At 34.9% G+C, this 16,137-nt stretch overlaps 2 protein-coding genes across 4 annotated transcripts; one reads left to right on the top strand and one right to left on the bottom strand.

Annotated features, from left to right (window-relative positions):
• The first annotated feature begins 1,934 nt into the window (after positions 1 to 1,934).
• LOC133296008 (probable E3 ubiquitin-protein ligase RHA4A) lies at positions 1,935 to 3,843 on the top strand. 3 transcript variants are annotated; one of them, XM_061494955.1, is made up of 3 exons: positions 1,935 to 2,491; positions 2,676 to 2,761; positions 3,501 to 3,843. In XM_061494955.1, the coding sequence occupies exons 1-3, from the start codon at positions 2,180 to 2,182 to the stop codon at positions 3,823 to 3,825; spliced, it is 723 nt and encodes a 240-aa protein (XP_061350939.1). In that variant the 5' UTR covers positions 1,935 to 2,179; the 3' UTR covers positions 3,826 to 3,843. The 3 variants fall into 3 exon arrangements, 2 of the variants coding, with proteins under 2 accessions (XP_061350939.1, XP_061350940.1); XM_061494956.1 differs by having other exon boundaries at positions 1,935 to 2,495; positions 2,689 to 2,761; XR_009749428.1 differs by having other exon boundaries at positions 2,356 to 2,495; positions 3,501 to 3,555.
• A 2,102-nt stretch (positions 3,844 to 5,945) lies between these two features.
• LOC133296001 (3-oxoacyl-[acyl-carrier-protein] synthase I, chloroplastic-like) lies at positions 5,946 to 10,120 on the bottom strand. Its single transcript, XM_061494949.1, has 8 exons — positions 9,681 to 10,120; positions 7,764 to 8,122; positions 7,240 to 7,671; positions 6,930 to 7,103; positions 6,602 to 6,715; positions 6,402 to 6,503; positions 6,228 to 6,294; positions 5,946 to 6,149 (listed from the first exon to the last, which is right to left on the bottom strand). Exons 1-8 carry the CDS (start codon positions 9,841 to 9,843, stop codon positions 6,082 to 6,084), a joined length of 1,479 nt encoding a protein of 492 aa, XP_061350933.1. The 5' UTR covers positions 9,844 to 10,120; the 3' UTR covers positions 5,946 to 6,081.
• Between the last annotated feature and the right edge of the window lie 6,017 nt (positions 10,121 to 16,137).

Here is a 16,137-nt window from a genome sequence, read left to right as displayed (position 1 = left end):
TGCATATAATCCAATCATTAAGTCAAGAAGTCAATATTCAATCAAAGTTGTGACCCAATAAATATAGTCTAATTGTTAAAAGAAGCAGCTATACCATGTGATCTAGATGATTGAATTTGATTAAAAGAGAGATCTAGATGCTATCACTAGTTATCATGCCGCCCCGTGCAATTGCTATATATTAGCAATTAAGGTGAGTGGAAGCAATTTTTTTGAGATTATCTCCCGATAATTTCATAAGTTTTATAAGGATTAATCTAAAGTTTGAGACTGATTCAAGATACTAGGATAAAAAATATGCTCTCACCTCCACATCTCCTCAACTTCTATGCTTCAACTGAATTACTATCATTCGATGGTGAGTGAAAGCACTTTGTTTTAATAATTAAAGCAAATTGTAAAAAGATAAAGCAGCAGCGTTCTCTGTATACTCTAGGACATAGAGAATCTGATGTAAGGTGGCACATTGCGAGAAAGAGCTAAATTGCTTCGCGTGATCACATTCCACCAACAACAGTGCACATATTCATAGATTTCCGACCCTTACTCCTCTGTATCAAAATGCATTGTGATTTTACTCAGGATGAAAGAAGAAATAAACGTTGCACCAAGCTTGAAAGGTGGCAAAATAAACAACCTTGGAATTGCGTTCTAATGCACAAGGAGAGAAAGGTTTATGCCGCCGGACTTGAATGGATCACCAAAATGTTTGTTCCCATAATCTCATCCCTCATTCATTGGTAGAGTAGATCGAGCTATTTAATTTTGATTAAATATTGGTTTATTGTCAATTTCCCCTTCATTTCCCCCACTTCTTCTTGTTCCTTTCTTTTTTACTTTTAGTTATTTATATATACATATATTTTTATTTTATTTTATTTTATTATTTTATTTGTGTATTTTTATTTATTTATTAATTAATTAATTAATTTGTTTATTATTTTTTTTTACTTTTTTTCAACCGTTTTGTATCTTTCATGTGGGTTCATCTAACACCGACCCCAATTAAATTGGAATAAAGGTGTTGTTGATGTTGATGTTGATGTTGATGTTGATTGGTTTATTGTCAATGTTATATCAGTAACATGAAACAGAGGACAAAGATAAACTCTCTCATTTTTTTCATCGCATCTTGTTCTATGCAAAACTGTTAAGACTTTGAATAACAAAGAAAAAGTAGAAAACGAGAGAGAAAGAAATGTGATCGTCACGTCACCCTCGTCGATGAATAAAATCATTTTTTTCATCGCATCATGTTAGATTTGACAAAAAATGTGATCGTCACGTCACCCTCGTCGATGAATAAAATCTAAAAAAGGGTACCATTATCGTTTCAAAGATCATTGAATAAGTCATCATTTAGGAATGGTACGAGAAATACTGTATTAATTATATTAATATATGTGTCAAAAGAAACTTTCGATAATAACAAGTATTTCTTTTTATGCGAGTGGCTTGATATTAAAAAAAAAACCAAGTGAGACCCACATGCATTTATACAACAGCGCACCGTTGGAGTTTTGGATGAGTAGCAAGGAGATTCAAATCCATCAAAAACTAGATTTTGATGTTTTTAGTCTCTTCTGACAACATCAACTTTTACCTTAAAATGTATAAATTCTAGTTCTTGAAACTTTTGCAGGCCTTCTCACCCAGGTAGGACCTAGTGCAGTTTAGCACTGTAATGTTGAAAGTGACACAGAAAGAATGCTCTTAGGTGTTTGAGCCAACTGGGCTTAAAATACATGGCATTGGGGTCCATATATTATTGGAGGGTTATGGGCTTGTTCCACCATTTGAAAACACAGAATATGTACCAGTGCCATCATCGTCATGATAGATATCAATATATAATATTACTAAATTGCACCACCTCCTATTTTATTAATGAATATAAAATAAACAATGTTAAATATCTTGATACACATCTTTCTTCTCCTTTTCGCCATTTCTAACAGACATTTTTTTGTTGTCTCTCTCTTCCACCCAAACATAGAAAAAAACCCAAAGAAATCCGATTCTCTAAGAATAGCAAACCCTCAATCCCACCAAAACATCATCATAAGTAGTGTCCGCTCAACTAAAGCTATTGTCGGGCCCTGTTTAACATTTTCAACTCGCTCTGTTTATTCTTTCTTATTCAACACAACAACAACTCTTATCTACCAAACTATATGTTATGTACATTTCTATTTTGTGTTGTATATATCATCACAGTGGCAAGTGGTTTATGGATGATAGGGAACTCAAAGTGGTGATGGGTGTTCCACAAACTCCAACCCCTTCTCCACATATGTATCAGCAAGAACTTCAGCTTAAACTTTACCAAGCCTTCATATTCTCAATTCCCATACTCTTTTCCATTATTCTCTTTCTCTTGTTTTACTTGTTCTACCTCAAGAGGAGAGCTTCCTCTCTCTCATCCCCTCCACCCCACACACTTTCCAGGACTCCCAATACACAAACTACATATCCCTATTCTTCTTCCTCAGTAAGTAAGATTCCCTTCCTCACTCTCTCCTTCTTGTCTGTAATATGATATCATAATTGCACACAACACATAATACTAGAGGGACTTAGATGCTAGCTCATGTGGCTTGCTTTTTTTCTGCCCATCTGTTATCAGTAACTGAATAAACTAATATTAGTCTCTCTATCTATTGTTAATATCACAGCCCTGTCGTTTAGATCTGAAGGTGCAATTTCTGGACAAACTTCCAAGAATTTTATTTGATGAGGATTTGAGAACAAGGGATTCAGTGTAAGCCTATTCTTTTTTTATGTCTGCACTTGGTATTTTTGTTTGTGAATTATCTTTGAAATATAGTTAAGCTGTGTAACTTCTATTGGTTTCTTTTTAATCTCTCTTTCTGGACTTGCTTAATGTGTTTTGATCTCTATCTATTACACAAGGTGTCTAGTGTATATGCTTTGGACCTATATAATAATATTGTAATTTCACCTCTAGCATGCCCTTGTGATCCTTGAAATTATTGTCAAGGATTGTTGTTCTTTGAAAGCTGAAAAATTGTTAGCAGACTCTTTCAAGTTCCAAATCTTTTAGAATCTTTCATGACATCCATTATTTTCATAAGAAGTGGTATGGGAAAAGGAAGTTAAAGATGTAAAGAATATATAAAGAATGGTTTTTTCTTGTGCATAAACGACACATTTGAAGGTGACACACACCATAAATTAAGTCATAATGAATAAATAAATCCTGCACGTGTCACCCAAGTGATAGGAAGAACCCAAATTTCAAAGATAGATATTCGTCAGGGAATTTCTAGTGGACAAGTGCTATATTACTTACACCTTGGAAGCTCTTACTTTTCCCTTTTCCCCTGTATCCAAACTCTGTCCTTATTGATTTGATTTAGTAGAGTGTTGAACATCAAAATTCAAAATTTCTATGATTGGGCTAATGGCCTAATACCTATAAATGCATGCTTGAAATGAAGCTAAAAGTTTGTTTGTTTGTATGAAAATTTTGCAAACAGATGTTGTGTTTGTCTGGGAGAATTTGAGGTGAAAGAAGAGCTGCTACAGATTCCTTATTGCAAGCATGTGTTTCACATAGACTGCATACATAACTGGCTGCAATCAAAGTCCACATGTCCACTTTGTAGATGTTCCATCATACCCACTACAAATTTGCTTAATCCACCACCACCACCACCACCTATTGTATCAGAACCACCCCAACAAGGTGGTATTTCGGGCTCTCCATCACACATCATATCATTGCCTCATCGACTAGAAGATGAAGCTGGTGCTTCCTCAAATATTACCATTTTTCAAGGGAATGGTGTATTAATTAGATGATAAAACCTTTTGAATTTAACAGTCAACTGGGCTTCATGAGTCTGTAGTTCAGTTCTGTGTTTTGAAAACCAATAATTTACCAAATAAAAGTTGTGATTTACATTCATCATTTAATATGACTACAAAAAATTTCCTACACACATAACATTTGTGGGGCCCACAGCAAAAAAAAAAAAAAACTTCGGCACGCAAAACGAATCTCTATAACATAACACAATCACTTTTCCTACAACATAACTCTTATAAAACTCATAAAAGTTAGCCCTTCATTTTCTGCGTTGCAGCGGATTCCGCGAGTGCCATAAAGAACAAATCTTAATTACTCCCTACATGTTTTTTGAAAAAAAAAATATAACTTTAATATTATAATTATATATTTTTCAAAATACAAATATATAAATTTTTCCGTGCCATAAAACTTATTCAGCTTGTTTATAATTTTTTTTCAAACCAAAAAAGATAATGGGCCGTGAAAGAATTTTTGCTGACCTTAATATTAGCTAGTCAATCGAGATTGGGCTAGAAGGCCCATCATCAACGCAAAGATTAATTTGAAATAGATTCTTGTCGTTGTCAAAAATAAATGAATTAGATCCTTGTACTTGGCCACTTGGGAGCTTCCTCAATCGTTGAGCACAATTATATTAGTCTTCCCACATGGAATAATATTGACCCCAAAAAAAGGCATGGACAATAATGACATTAGTGAATTAGGTTCTACCAGAATTTGCATATACATTTATTGTCGATGACTTTACTAGAAAAATATAATATAAAAAATTATTAATATGATATTTATTTGAGCATTCAATACGAAAAGACATATAACTTAACCCTTTTAAGCCCATTAAGACTTGGGAAATATAAGAATCTTAGAAAAAAAAATTCGTCATCTTATATATTATAATTATGTACCATGAATAGTATATAATTATAATATTAATTTATTTATTTTTCCATGTCACCTGACAACATTATGAGAAAAGAGGATTTTTTTTTAATATTATAACTATATATTAAAAAAACATAGTTATAAAATGGGAGTAGCAGAGATAAGAAATGAAGATGAGGATGTTAAGGTGGATGTGTGGTTATACGAGGATGAACAAGATAAAAAATGAAGATATTCGACGAAAGGTAGGAGTACTATCGGTGGCTGAGAAGATGAGAGAACATAGATTGAGGTGGTTTGTGCACGTAATGAGAAGGCCCCTGGATGTTCCGTAAGAACAGATGTTTGTTACCAAGAGCTCAACACAAAAAAGGTAGAGGTAGACCGAAACTTATTCGGGGGAAGGTAGTAAAACAAGATTTAATGAGTGAGATATAGATTGGTGGACGGTATGCCTTAGAACGGAATGGAGAAAAGCTATAAGTATGGTGGAAGGTTAGACCCGTTGTTATTCCTATGTTCCAGATAGTCCATTTTTAATCTTTTTTCCCTTCATTTCCCCCTCTTCTTCTTTTCCCTTTCTTTTTTACTTTTATATATATATATATATATATGAAAAACTTATTTCTGCAGCTGATACACATACAGCAAGCCAGGATACGGTTCCGGATCCTAGGATACGGTTCCAGATCCTGTTTTTTTTTTTTTTTAAGAAAAGCTGTGGGACCCACTTTTCTGTGTCAGCTGCAGATAGTTGCTCTCTGCAGCCGCTACAGAAAAAGTGTCCCCTATATATATATATATATATATATATATATATATATATATTTTATTACTATTCTATTTATTTATTTATTTTTTATTTTTTTCAAACTTTTTGTATCTTTCATTTGAGTTTATCTACCAGCCACCTCAATTAATTTGAGATAAAGATATTATTGATGTTGATTATAACTATGTATTAGAAATAGTTATATTTTTGTGCAATATAAAATTTCTTTCCTGACGGATTGAGACCCCCTTAAGACTTATACCAAACTGAAATCTCATTCTTGGTAGTGTTGGCGTTCGACACTGTAGCTGAAAATAACATAACATGTTTTTTAATTTCAGTGATACTAAGCTGCCCACGAGACAGACAATTCCAAGCAAAGAAGCAGATGGGTATTTTTATTGACTTCATGGCTCATTACATTACAGCATACGATTTGAGTAGTTGATCATGTACCCCTGTTATGATTTCAATACATACCAAAAAGAAAAAGAGAAAAAATCTCGTGCATAATCCATATGAATTAAAGTCCCGAAATCATGGTTCTCACAATGTGAAAGAAAGAAAAAATCAACTTTAGCTCGAATTCTACTTAGGGCCTGAATGGGGCGAAGACAACTACTGAATTGTGTCCACCGAACCCAAATGAGTTGGAGATAGCTGCATAAAGAACAGTAAAGATCAGAAACATTGGATTTTACATTGTTGCCACTATTCACACTAAGAGATCGCACATACCAACATTAACTTCATGCTGCTTCTTAACGTTAGGGACAGTGTCAATTGTAACATCAACCTCCAAGTTCTGTGTAAAAGCGAGAAAATTAGACATATATTAATCAAGATCTTGTGGTTATCAACAAAATGGAACATATTTGATTAATAGGTTGAATTTCTGGTTCAGGAAAGTACATCTTGGTTAATGGTTGGATGTAACCAGCCTGTTGTTATTGCTTTCATTGTTGCTATAGCTTCCAAACCACCAGCAGCACCAAGACCATGACCAATCATTGACTACAACGAGGAACAAAATGCAATGATAAACTTCCAAGGTTAACAAGAGGATTCCTATTGGGATTCTGAATTTTTAAAGAGTAATTAAAGTTTCTTACCTTAGTCGCATTCATTTTCAATTCTGATGTGTCCTTAAAAACCTTTTTGATTGCATTAACCTCAGCCAGGTCACCAGCTAGTGTTGACGTGGCATGAGCATTCACATAGTTCACCTGTATAGTTTAGAAACCAACCAATTAGTATTCATCAATTTTACAAGAACATGAGAATGTGAACTGTTCTTAGAGGAATTTTTGTTACTTGTTAAAACTATTTGGAATAGGTTATATTTAAAAAAAATTTATTTACAAACTACAATATATAAATGTAGTACTCACAGTACACAGTGTAGTTTGTAAATATAACATTTTTCAAACTATTTATTACCTCTTCGGAGGAAACCCCTGCATCTTCTAAACTCTTCTTGATACAAGATGAAACTCCAAGTCCATCAGATCTTGGATCGGTCATGTGATGAGCATCACAAGTTATGGCACCCCCCAAATATTCGGCTATTATTTTGGCTCCCCTTTTTGTTGCACTCTCCAAGCTCTCCATTATCTTTTATCGGTCATAGAAAATCAAGTTTGCAGCATTGCAATTTCATTGAGTAAATAAAAGTTAATTTTTTTTAAAAAAAAAAAAAAAACTTGTAAGCCAGATTGCATAGCATTTATAGTAAAAGATATAGTTATACCAGCACACCAGAGCCTTCACCCATGACAAAACCATCGCGGTCTTTGTCCCATGGTCTTGAAGCCTTCTTGGGGTCTTCATTCCTCTGAGACAAAGCCCTGCAAGCAATGAAGCCTCCAACACCAGTAGGCATGATTGCAGCTTCAGTTCCACCAACCACCATAATATCTGCTTCACCTCTTCTAATGTGATTAGCAGCTGCATAAAAGCAGTAATTTGCTGTTGCACATGCAGTAGAAATTGAATAATTGGGACCCATTAGGCCAGTGTCTATAGCCAACAATGCAGAACCCATGTTGGTGATTGAGTAGGGAATGAAAAATGGAGTAATTTTCTTATAACCCTTCTGTATAAGAGCTTCCACACCAGTGCTGAAAGCAGTTAAACCTCCCATTCCTGTTCCCACCAAAACTCCTATTCTTGTTCTGTCCATCTGCTAGAAAAACAATGTATCCATTCATAACTTTTTGGTATCGATCCTAAGTTAGGCAAAATATTGCAACTTCAAAAAGTACTGTGACTTACATTCTGAAGAACTTCATGTCCAAGGTTGGCATCATCAAGGGCCCTCTTGCCTGCAACTATGCAATATCTCCAACAATCATCAAGGCGCCTATCATTCTTGCCATCAATATAGCCTTCTGAAGAGAAATCACGTATCTGACCACCAAAACGGACTGAGAAGTTTGATGCATCAAACCTATCTATTAGGCTTATCCCACTTTCTCCCTCAAGAAGCTTGTTGTAAAATGTATCAATGTCACTGCCAAAGACTGACACAAGACCCATTCCTGTTATTACTACTCGCTTTTTTGGATCTTTTTCTCTCTTAGGAGCTGCTACAGTTGGAGCAGCCATGGCCTTGATTGTTCCGCATTTCAGGGCTGCAATGCAAGTGCTAAGTTTCAATTAATAGTAAAGGATAAGGCAAATTGCATTATCTTAATGTCATCACTGGTGGTTAGTTATAGCAATTCCATGGTAGGAATGGAGAAAATGGTATTAGGAAAGTGTCCAAATATGAGTTTGACAATACTCCAACCAGATTAAACCGCCTTGATAGGAAAAAAAGAATACAGATTTGGTGTTTTATCTTTGCTCTTATACATATAGGAAGCAGAGATACATATTTGGGATGATACCAATGCAAATTCTAAAAATTATATGACGCCTAATATATAACATATAAAATTAATATAATTTTAACATAAATTACAAATCCTAAATTAGATTAAAGACAGTAATATTTCATAAGTCAGTTTTAGTCATTGTGAACACAACTAACACAATAAAATATTATCATTTATCTAATTATTGTAGTATATCATTATATTGTTACAAAAACAAAAATATAAAAGGAAAAATAGTTTGACATTTTAAAGGATGAAAGTTGTGTCATTTTAGCTGTATCCGAAGAATAGATAGTTATAATATTAAAGTTATACTTTTTTCTCTCTCCTCAGAATTTGTCAGCCGTGAAAAGTGAAAAAAAATACAACTTTAATATTATAACTATGAAAAAAAAGTATCTAATGTTACTTTAGACAACTTTGTCTAATGTTCACCAAAACGACGTCGTTTTTGGGTTAAAAAATTAGAATGATAAATGCCATTATAACCCTAAAATAAATTAAAATGACAAACACATCATGATTTTAGCCCCAAAACAATGTCGTTTTGGTGAACATTAGACAAAATTATTTAGAGTAACTTTAGAAAGAAAAAAAAAACGAACTCTATAATTATATACTTCCCGGAATATATAGTTATAAGCAGTTAAAAGGACACAACTTGTGTCCTTCCTTAATAGGAAAAAAAAAAATCCCAATATAAAAATACAAGTTAGAAGAATCCCAAAGTATTCCAAAATCATCTGGTACAAAACATATTTGATATCGATACGGCAATCGTTTGATTCGGTGCTTCTTACGTATATAGAGAGACACAACCTATGCAGACAACGCAAGTTGTTGGCAAACCTGGGATATTACCAAAGAATATGGATGATTACTTGTTATTCTTTCAGAAATTTCAAATTCAAGTCCTGATAGCAGTATAGGTAGGCTGAGATTTGCAAGAGGATGTTGAATAGCTCAAATCCAAAATAGAAAAAGAAAAAGTAAAAAAGTACTAATTAAACCTTACAAACCGGCTGTGGATAATGAAATAATATCATGATAAATGGAACATTAATCTCAATCAAGATACGCTATGTTCACCTATCCAGCAAAAAGAGAAAACAGGTATATTTTGTTAAACCTACTGAATCTACTTTCTAATTGACAATCTGAATTTAAGAATCTAATTTATTGGCAGCCCCAACACAGACACACAAAACACACGTATATCAACAACATCATGCGAAGTGAAAGTGAAACAGGATTTAACAAGCAATATTTGAAACCAGACAACCAGACAGAATGTTTAAAAGGTTGTTCTTACATGAAGCAGAAGTGTACCCGCTTGACATACTGGCAGTTGAAGGCATTTGCATTTTGTGAGACAATCTAAGGCCATCATAATGAACCAGAGATATCCCATTGCTTTCAGAGACTTTGTTTCTGAGCAATGCTCCTAAAGGACATGTACCAGCAATGCTAGCCATCTATCTATCTATGTGTATGTGGTTGTCTCTCACAAGATTTGATATTGATTTAAAGCGAAGGAGGGAACCTTGGATTGTCAGTGGAACAGAAGGAACTAATAAAAAAGAAAAAAATAATAAAAACAAAGCTTTGTATAGAGTTTGGCTTGGGAAGTCCGCCACTGTTTTATGTCTTGAATTGTATGTAAACAATGGCTTTGGCGATGATGGCAAAAAAATAACTAGGCTTTGAGTTTCCCTTTTCTTTCATTTTCTCTAAATCGCTTAACTACCTGAACAACCCCATTCAACCCTCAATAAAGAAAAGCCGTCCTCGGCACATTTCTTGGTGGGTCATGATTATTGTCCTAACTACCCATGCGGCTCTTCTAGTTTAGGTGAACCCTACAAATTGAGATTTTTTTTAAGTACATCTAAATTACTTATTTTTACTTCTAACTGAAAGGGTTTTAAAATTTAAATAAATAGAAGTTAATGACTGAATTACAACATAATTTTATGGCCTGATTATGAAGAAAAAATTAATAATCTATTGACCTCTCTCAATAAGAAAATGAAATCAAGTCAAATATGAAATATCACTTGCTTTAATATTGCTGAACTTATACTAAACATAAAAATGTTATATTATAATCAAATTTATCAACTTAAAAATAACTCGGACAATTCCTAAAATATGCATATGCTTAAAAGGCGTGATAAATGTCGTCCTTGGTCCTAAACAGTTACTTTACTACTCATGGGGCTGCAATTATTGCTATGATCTTCATTGCGCATTCTTTATTAAGTAACAGAAAATGCGTGCCATTTATGATAAGATAAGTCGAACACTCATAAATATATATGACTCTTCATTCCAAGGGAAACTAATTGAGGTACGGCCACCGATAGATCTTGTCCTCCTTTTTTTATGGAAAATAATGTCCTAGTCGTGCCAATCATTTGATTTCAGCGTAATATGATTCTATTTTGAAGTCTGAGCAAACACCCGATGGTAAGATTTGTGTATTTAGCATCCAAAAGAACATAAAGTTGGGATAAAGTGCAAGAAAACTTTTTTTTTTCCTTTGATGTAACCATTTAGAAGACCTCAATTATTATTAGTTTATTAAAATCAATGTTTATTTGTTATATATAGCATCCCAGAGAATTCCTTTTTTCAGATGTACCAATACAACGGAAATCGAGTAACTCGTTTGAAACTAGAGAATAGGATTTTGAAAAAAAGTTTTTTATGACTTTTTTTAATATTTGGATATAGTATATGAAAATGGAAAAATATTTCTGCTTCTTGCTGCAATTTTTATTTTTTTCTATTACGGTCACATAGAATGAGTGAGTCCTATTATAATGAGAAGAAAGATAAAAGATTATGGGATCCTCACTCACTTTTATGTGAGTGTGGCAAGAAAAATTTCTACAACAACAACAGAAATACTAAACCCTTATAAAAAAAAACACCTTTAAATGAGAGTAAATTTGGTGGTGGTAGTTGCGGTGAGGGCGATGGTGGTGGAGACGAGGTGATGGTGATGAGATGGGTGATAGCTACGATGGCGATGATAATGGTGGCAAGCTGTGATGGTGGTGGTAGTGGTGAGAATGATAAAGGTGAGAGGTTGGGGTTATGATGTTGTTGTTGATGGGCGATGGTGGTGGAGATGAGGTGATGGTGATGAAATGGGTGATAGCTACGATGGCGATAATAATGGTGGCAAGCTGTGATGGTGGTGGTAGTGGTGAGAATGATAAAGGTGAGAGGTTGGGGTATGATGTTGTTGTTGATGGCAGAAGTGATGACCAGATGATGGTGGTGTCAGGGTTAGAGTTAAGAAAATTTTGGATTATGAAAAAATAATAATTTATATTCAAACCCTTATGTATAAAGAGGAAGATTTTATTTTATTTTTTTAAAAAAAAATAACTTTTGTAAGAAAAAAAATCCATTCAAAAGACTCTTGTTTGGTACATTCAAAAACCTCTCGTTTGGTACATTTTGCGAGGGAATTTGCGACGAAAAGTAGTAGCGAAGATGAAATTAGCGACAAAATTTCCATAGCAATTCTGTCGCTATACAGGTTTTTTCTAGTAGTGTTGTGTTCTTTATATTGTGTTATATTTTTAATTTTTATTTCCAATACTATTATGGATCAACTTTATTCATTCGTATATTACAATGGTTCTAAAAATGTAGGTTCAAGCGGTTTAACCTTCGAAGGAGAAAAAAAATAAAAGTATATTGTCCGAGTTATGTCCGTTGATGACTTAAAGGAGAAGATCCATCGAAAGTTGAAGTTCCAACAAAATCAAATAATATCTTCATTGACGGGTAGAGTCCCTAGTGAAAATCGCAAATATGTGGGGTTTGATATATTTGAAGATGAGGACATGGATATTGATACATCGGAGGTACCATAAACATAGTAATCTATGAATAATGGAAACTATAAATACAGTAGCATAGATTGAGGGAACCATAAATATGGCAAACAAAGAAAGAGGACGAAACATAAGCTACGATAGTGGAGGCCACTGTCTCTGGCGCGCATCATGCTCTGGGTTCCTACGAACACCACCGTATCCTCGCTCTCCATCAGGATTATGTCTAATCTCAAAATCCTCAACAACTGCCTGTAGAAAGTCATCTTCGTCATCCTCATGTGTCTCGTGCTGCCTAGTATGGACTAGAAGTGGATTGCGACGGATTTCCTGACACGTACCCAACTAGATCAGCTGGATCAATCATCTCACTCCGGCTCGTACCCACACCAGCACTAGAAGACTATCTACGCTGATAGGCTTTGAAGCCAGAAAACCCTAGTCCAGGCTTATAGTCGATTAACCCACCAAAATAAGATGGTTGCAAACTCTGCAACCCTGTACCCTGCTGTGGAGGGTAGCATTTAATATGAGTATAGTCCATCGTAGGCCATTTGTACGTAGTAGTATCCTATAAATCCTTGTCCAGTAACTGTATGAATCGACAAGGGACCATTGAACTAGACTTGTCATAGAGAAAAAATCCACTGAATAAATGCATCAGATATGCACATGTGTAAATAATCTGGCCCTGGTGAGTAGCCGAGTGCTCGTCACAGTGGTCCCAATGACGGTTAAATCAGCTCATCTTAATTAAACCGCCATCCATATTAGTCGCAAGTGGAGTCACTCCCATGTATTGGTGCATTATATTACGCCAGTTGTCATGTGTGCAGCGGGAAACTACTCGTCCCTCATTGGGCAAACCAAGAATGGTCGTTACATCTTGTAGTGTAATAGTTATGTCCCCAACAGGAAGTGTTTTAAAACTCGGACCGGTCATCAACTCGGCTGAGGTACTGGGTCACTGGGTCAGTGGTTCAACTGGGTTCAACCGGATTTCAAAATAATATATAATAAATATTATATATTATTTTGTTATACTGATAATTGTAACATCCCCGTCTCGAGCCGGTTCAATTAACATACATATGATAAAACAGAATACAGCGGAAGACTTAACTTCTGAAAATACGAGCTAACTTTTTTTTTTCTTTTTAAATTCTCATTCGTCGTAAACGAAAATCGGGCAGAGTTTCCTCTATAAATCGGACAACTGGGGATTTTCCAATCCCTCACAGAAGCATTTCCTGATAAACAGTTTATACAAATATAATCAAATGCCCATCCATGGGCGCATGCATAACTTGGCTCAGTGCCACTATATCTAACAGCATGCAATCCAACACGTAAACATATCTGAATACTACCTCATCATATAACGTGCCTGAATACCCAAATGTACATGCATCAAAGCGACAGACATGTACAAAACATATACAGGCCATATACACAATAAAGGATCAATATCATGATCCATCAAATGCGAAAATACTAAAATACATCAAACACTCCAAAAAGGTAGTAGCCTACAGCCACTCAAAATCCAATCTGTCAACTGCCTCAGCCACGTGTCGTGTCCCTGCCTAGTGAGGACTCACCGGGAATCTGGGCACCTGAAAATATGTCCCCAAAGAGGGGTGAGATTACAAATCTCAATAAGCTCCAGGTTTATAGAGAATTCTCCATACCCCTGGCTCACTCCTGCATGAAAGTCAGATACAGAGTATACAAATACAACATATAACAGATATCATAACCGAATAGAGCATATATCCATATCATATCAGAGATGTGCGCCGTCATTCCCAAGGGAGGACCCCAAGCGGAAATCAACGCACGTGTTCCCGAGGGAGGACCCCAAAGCGGAACCAGACATATCAGAGGCGTACACCATCAGTCCCGAGGGAGGACCCCAAAGCGGACATCCGGGTACTATACAATCAATGGCCAGAGATTGTTACAGAAATCATATTACAGAAGTCATATCAGAGCAAAACATATCATGTTATCAAATAACTCTATATGAATGCATCTATACAAAGCATCTAAATCACAGTCATACAGTCCAACCATAGTTCACTAACCATGGTGGAGCACTCAAGCAGGAAAAGACTCCTTAAACATAGAGCTTACCTCTTGAAGCTTTACCAATACGCTTACTTGTGGAACAAGTTACTTTTATCGCTTCAAGAGATTTCCGATCCTTCTCAATCCCTAGGCACACCTAGAGAATAATTTACAATGCATCAATAAAATGATGCAATACCATAATTATTTCATAAGCATACATTTTATCGCTTATTTTCCTTTCTTTGCATTTTTGCCAATCCTATGCCAATACACAAGTCTAGACCTCTTTATAACCGTTGGTGTTCTTTAATTTAATCAACCATTCCCTTAGGAATTTTCAACATAAATCATGCTATTTTTCTTCAAAACTCATCACCTTTATACAATTTATTACAACACATTTTATTTAAAATAAAATGTACAAAATATATCCCTAAATACCCTATAGGTCGAATCCTACAAGGGGAATTTCCAAAGATCCTTCTCTTTTACAATACATTTTCGTTACTTCATTACAACTTGCAAACACCTAGGAATGCTTCCACTAAATTCCTATTTTGAGTTTAGACACCAAGTCCTTTTTACTTAGGCATTCTTACTAACTCATCCATTTTCACTCATTTCCAACACACTATACCTTCACAATACATAATATAATTTTTTCCACAATAACTCCTACTCACTCCATGATGGCCGAAACCTAGGAGGAAGATGCAATAGGGCTTTTAAATTTTTATATCACATGTGGATGCTTACTCAACACTATAACTTCCTAAACAACAATAATCCATCATAAATTTTACATTCTAACATCAATTATTTCCCAACAAAATATGCTCATCATTAACAAGACTCAAATCACCAAAAATATAACCATAGGGTTAGAGGTTTCTTACCTATAGTTGCCAACCCAAGCTCCAAGGAACAAAACCCAAGCTTTTCTCACTCAAAAACCCCACTTTTCCACAATGATGAATAGTGTCACGAATTGGGGGTGAGGAATATTTCTCTCTACAAGCAAAACCAGCCCAAACAAAGCGGTGGAATGGATTCCTTGGTTGATTTCCTACGAATTTCGTGTATGGACTTAAGGATTTGGTTGAGTGTGGAGGGAGAAATCAAAGGAGAAAGAAAACTTGAAAATCTAGCCTTCCATGGAGGAGAGACTCGGCCTTGAGGAGAGAGAGGGAAGGTGAGCTGATGTGAATAGTAACTTTTGGAAGGAAACTTAAGTTATAAGCACATGTGGCTTTCTCAATCGGATGTTTTTCTATCGCGTATTTTAACTTAACGGACCCGGAACTAACTTATATCTACGGAGATATTTTTATTTTTCTAAAATCATTTACATTAATTTTAATTTGTTACTAAACAATATTCATAATTCACAGTATGGTTTTTGCACTGTTTTAACGAAATGCACTGTGAATCACTAATTGTACTTCGCTCACTTCTGAACTTAACTTATAAACTTATCATTTTCTTGGGCCTATTTTGACTTGCTTGGCATATATTGGACTTTCTTATTCTTATTTCATCAATTATTTATTTCTGGACTCTACCGGTTGCTTAAACAGCAGTACAAAATACCCGGTAGAAACACTATTCACGAGATTTTCACGGAAAGTGCCAGACTATACAATTTTTCGTTCTGAACTCATATTTGTCGTCAGAATTATCAAATTATGTCTCTAAAATTATTTTGCTCTTTCTAAGCTCTACCGGTTAATTCACAAAACTGTAAATTCTCCGGCAGAACGCACTGTTTATAACATAGTCATGATTACAGTCAAAATACTCGAAATCGCTCGCTGAATCTAATTATGGCATTTAAATCCTTAA

This window comes from Gastrolobium bilobum, unplaced genomic scaffold (genome assembly GCF_033153095.1).
Source record: "Gastrolobium bilobum isolate Gb01-03AN ecotype WA unplaced genomic scaffold, APGP_CSIRO_Gbil_v1 utg3673, whole genome shotgun sequence".
NCBI lineage: Eukaryota > Viridiplantae > Streptophyta > Magnoliopsida > Fabales > Fabaceae > Gastrolobium > Gastrolobium bilobum.
Note: the sequence above shows the minus strand (reverse complement) of the source record. Positions and strands in the feature narration are given on the sequence as shown.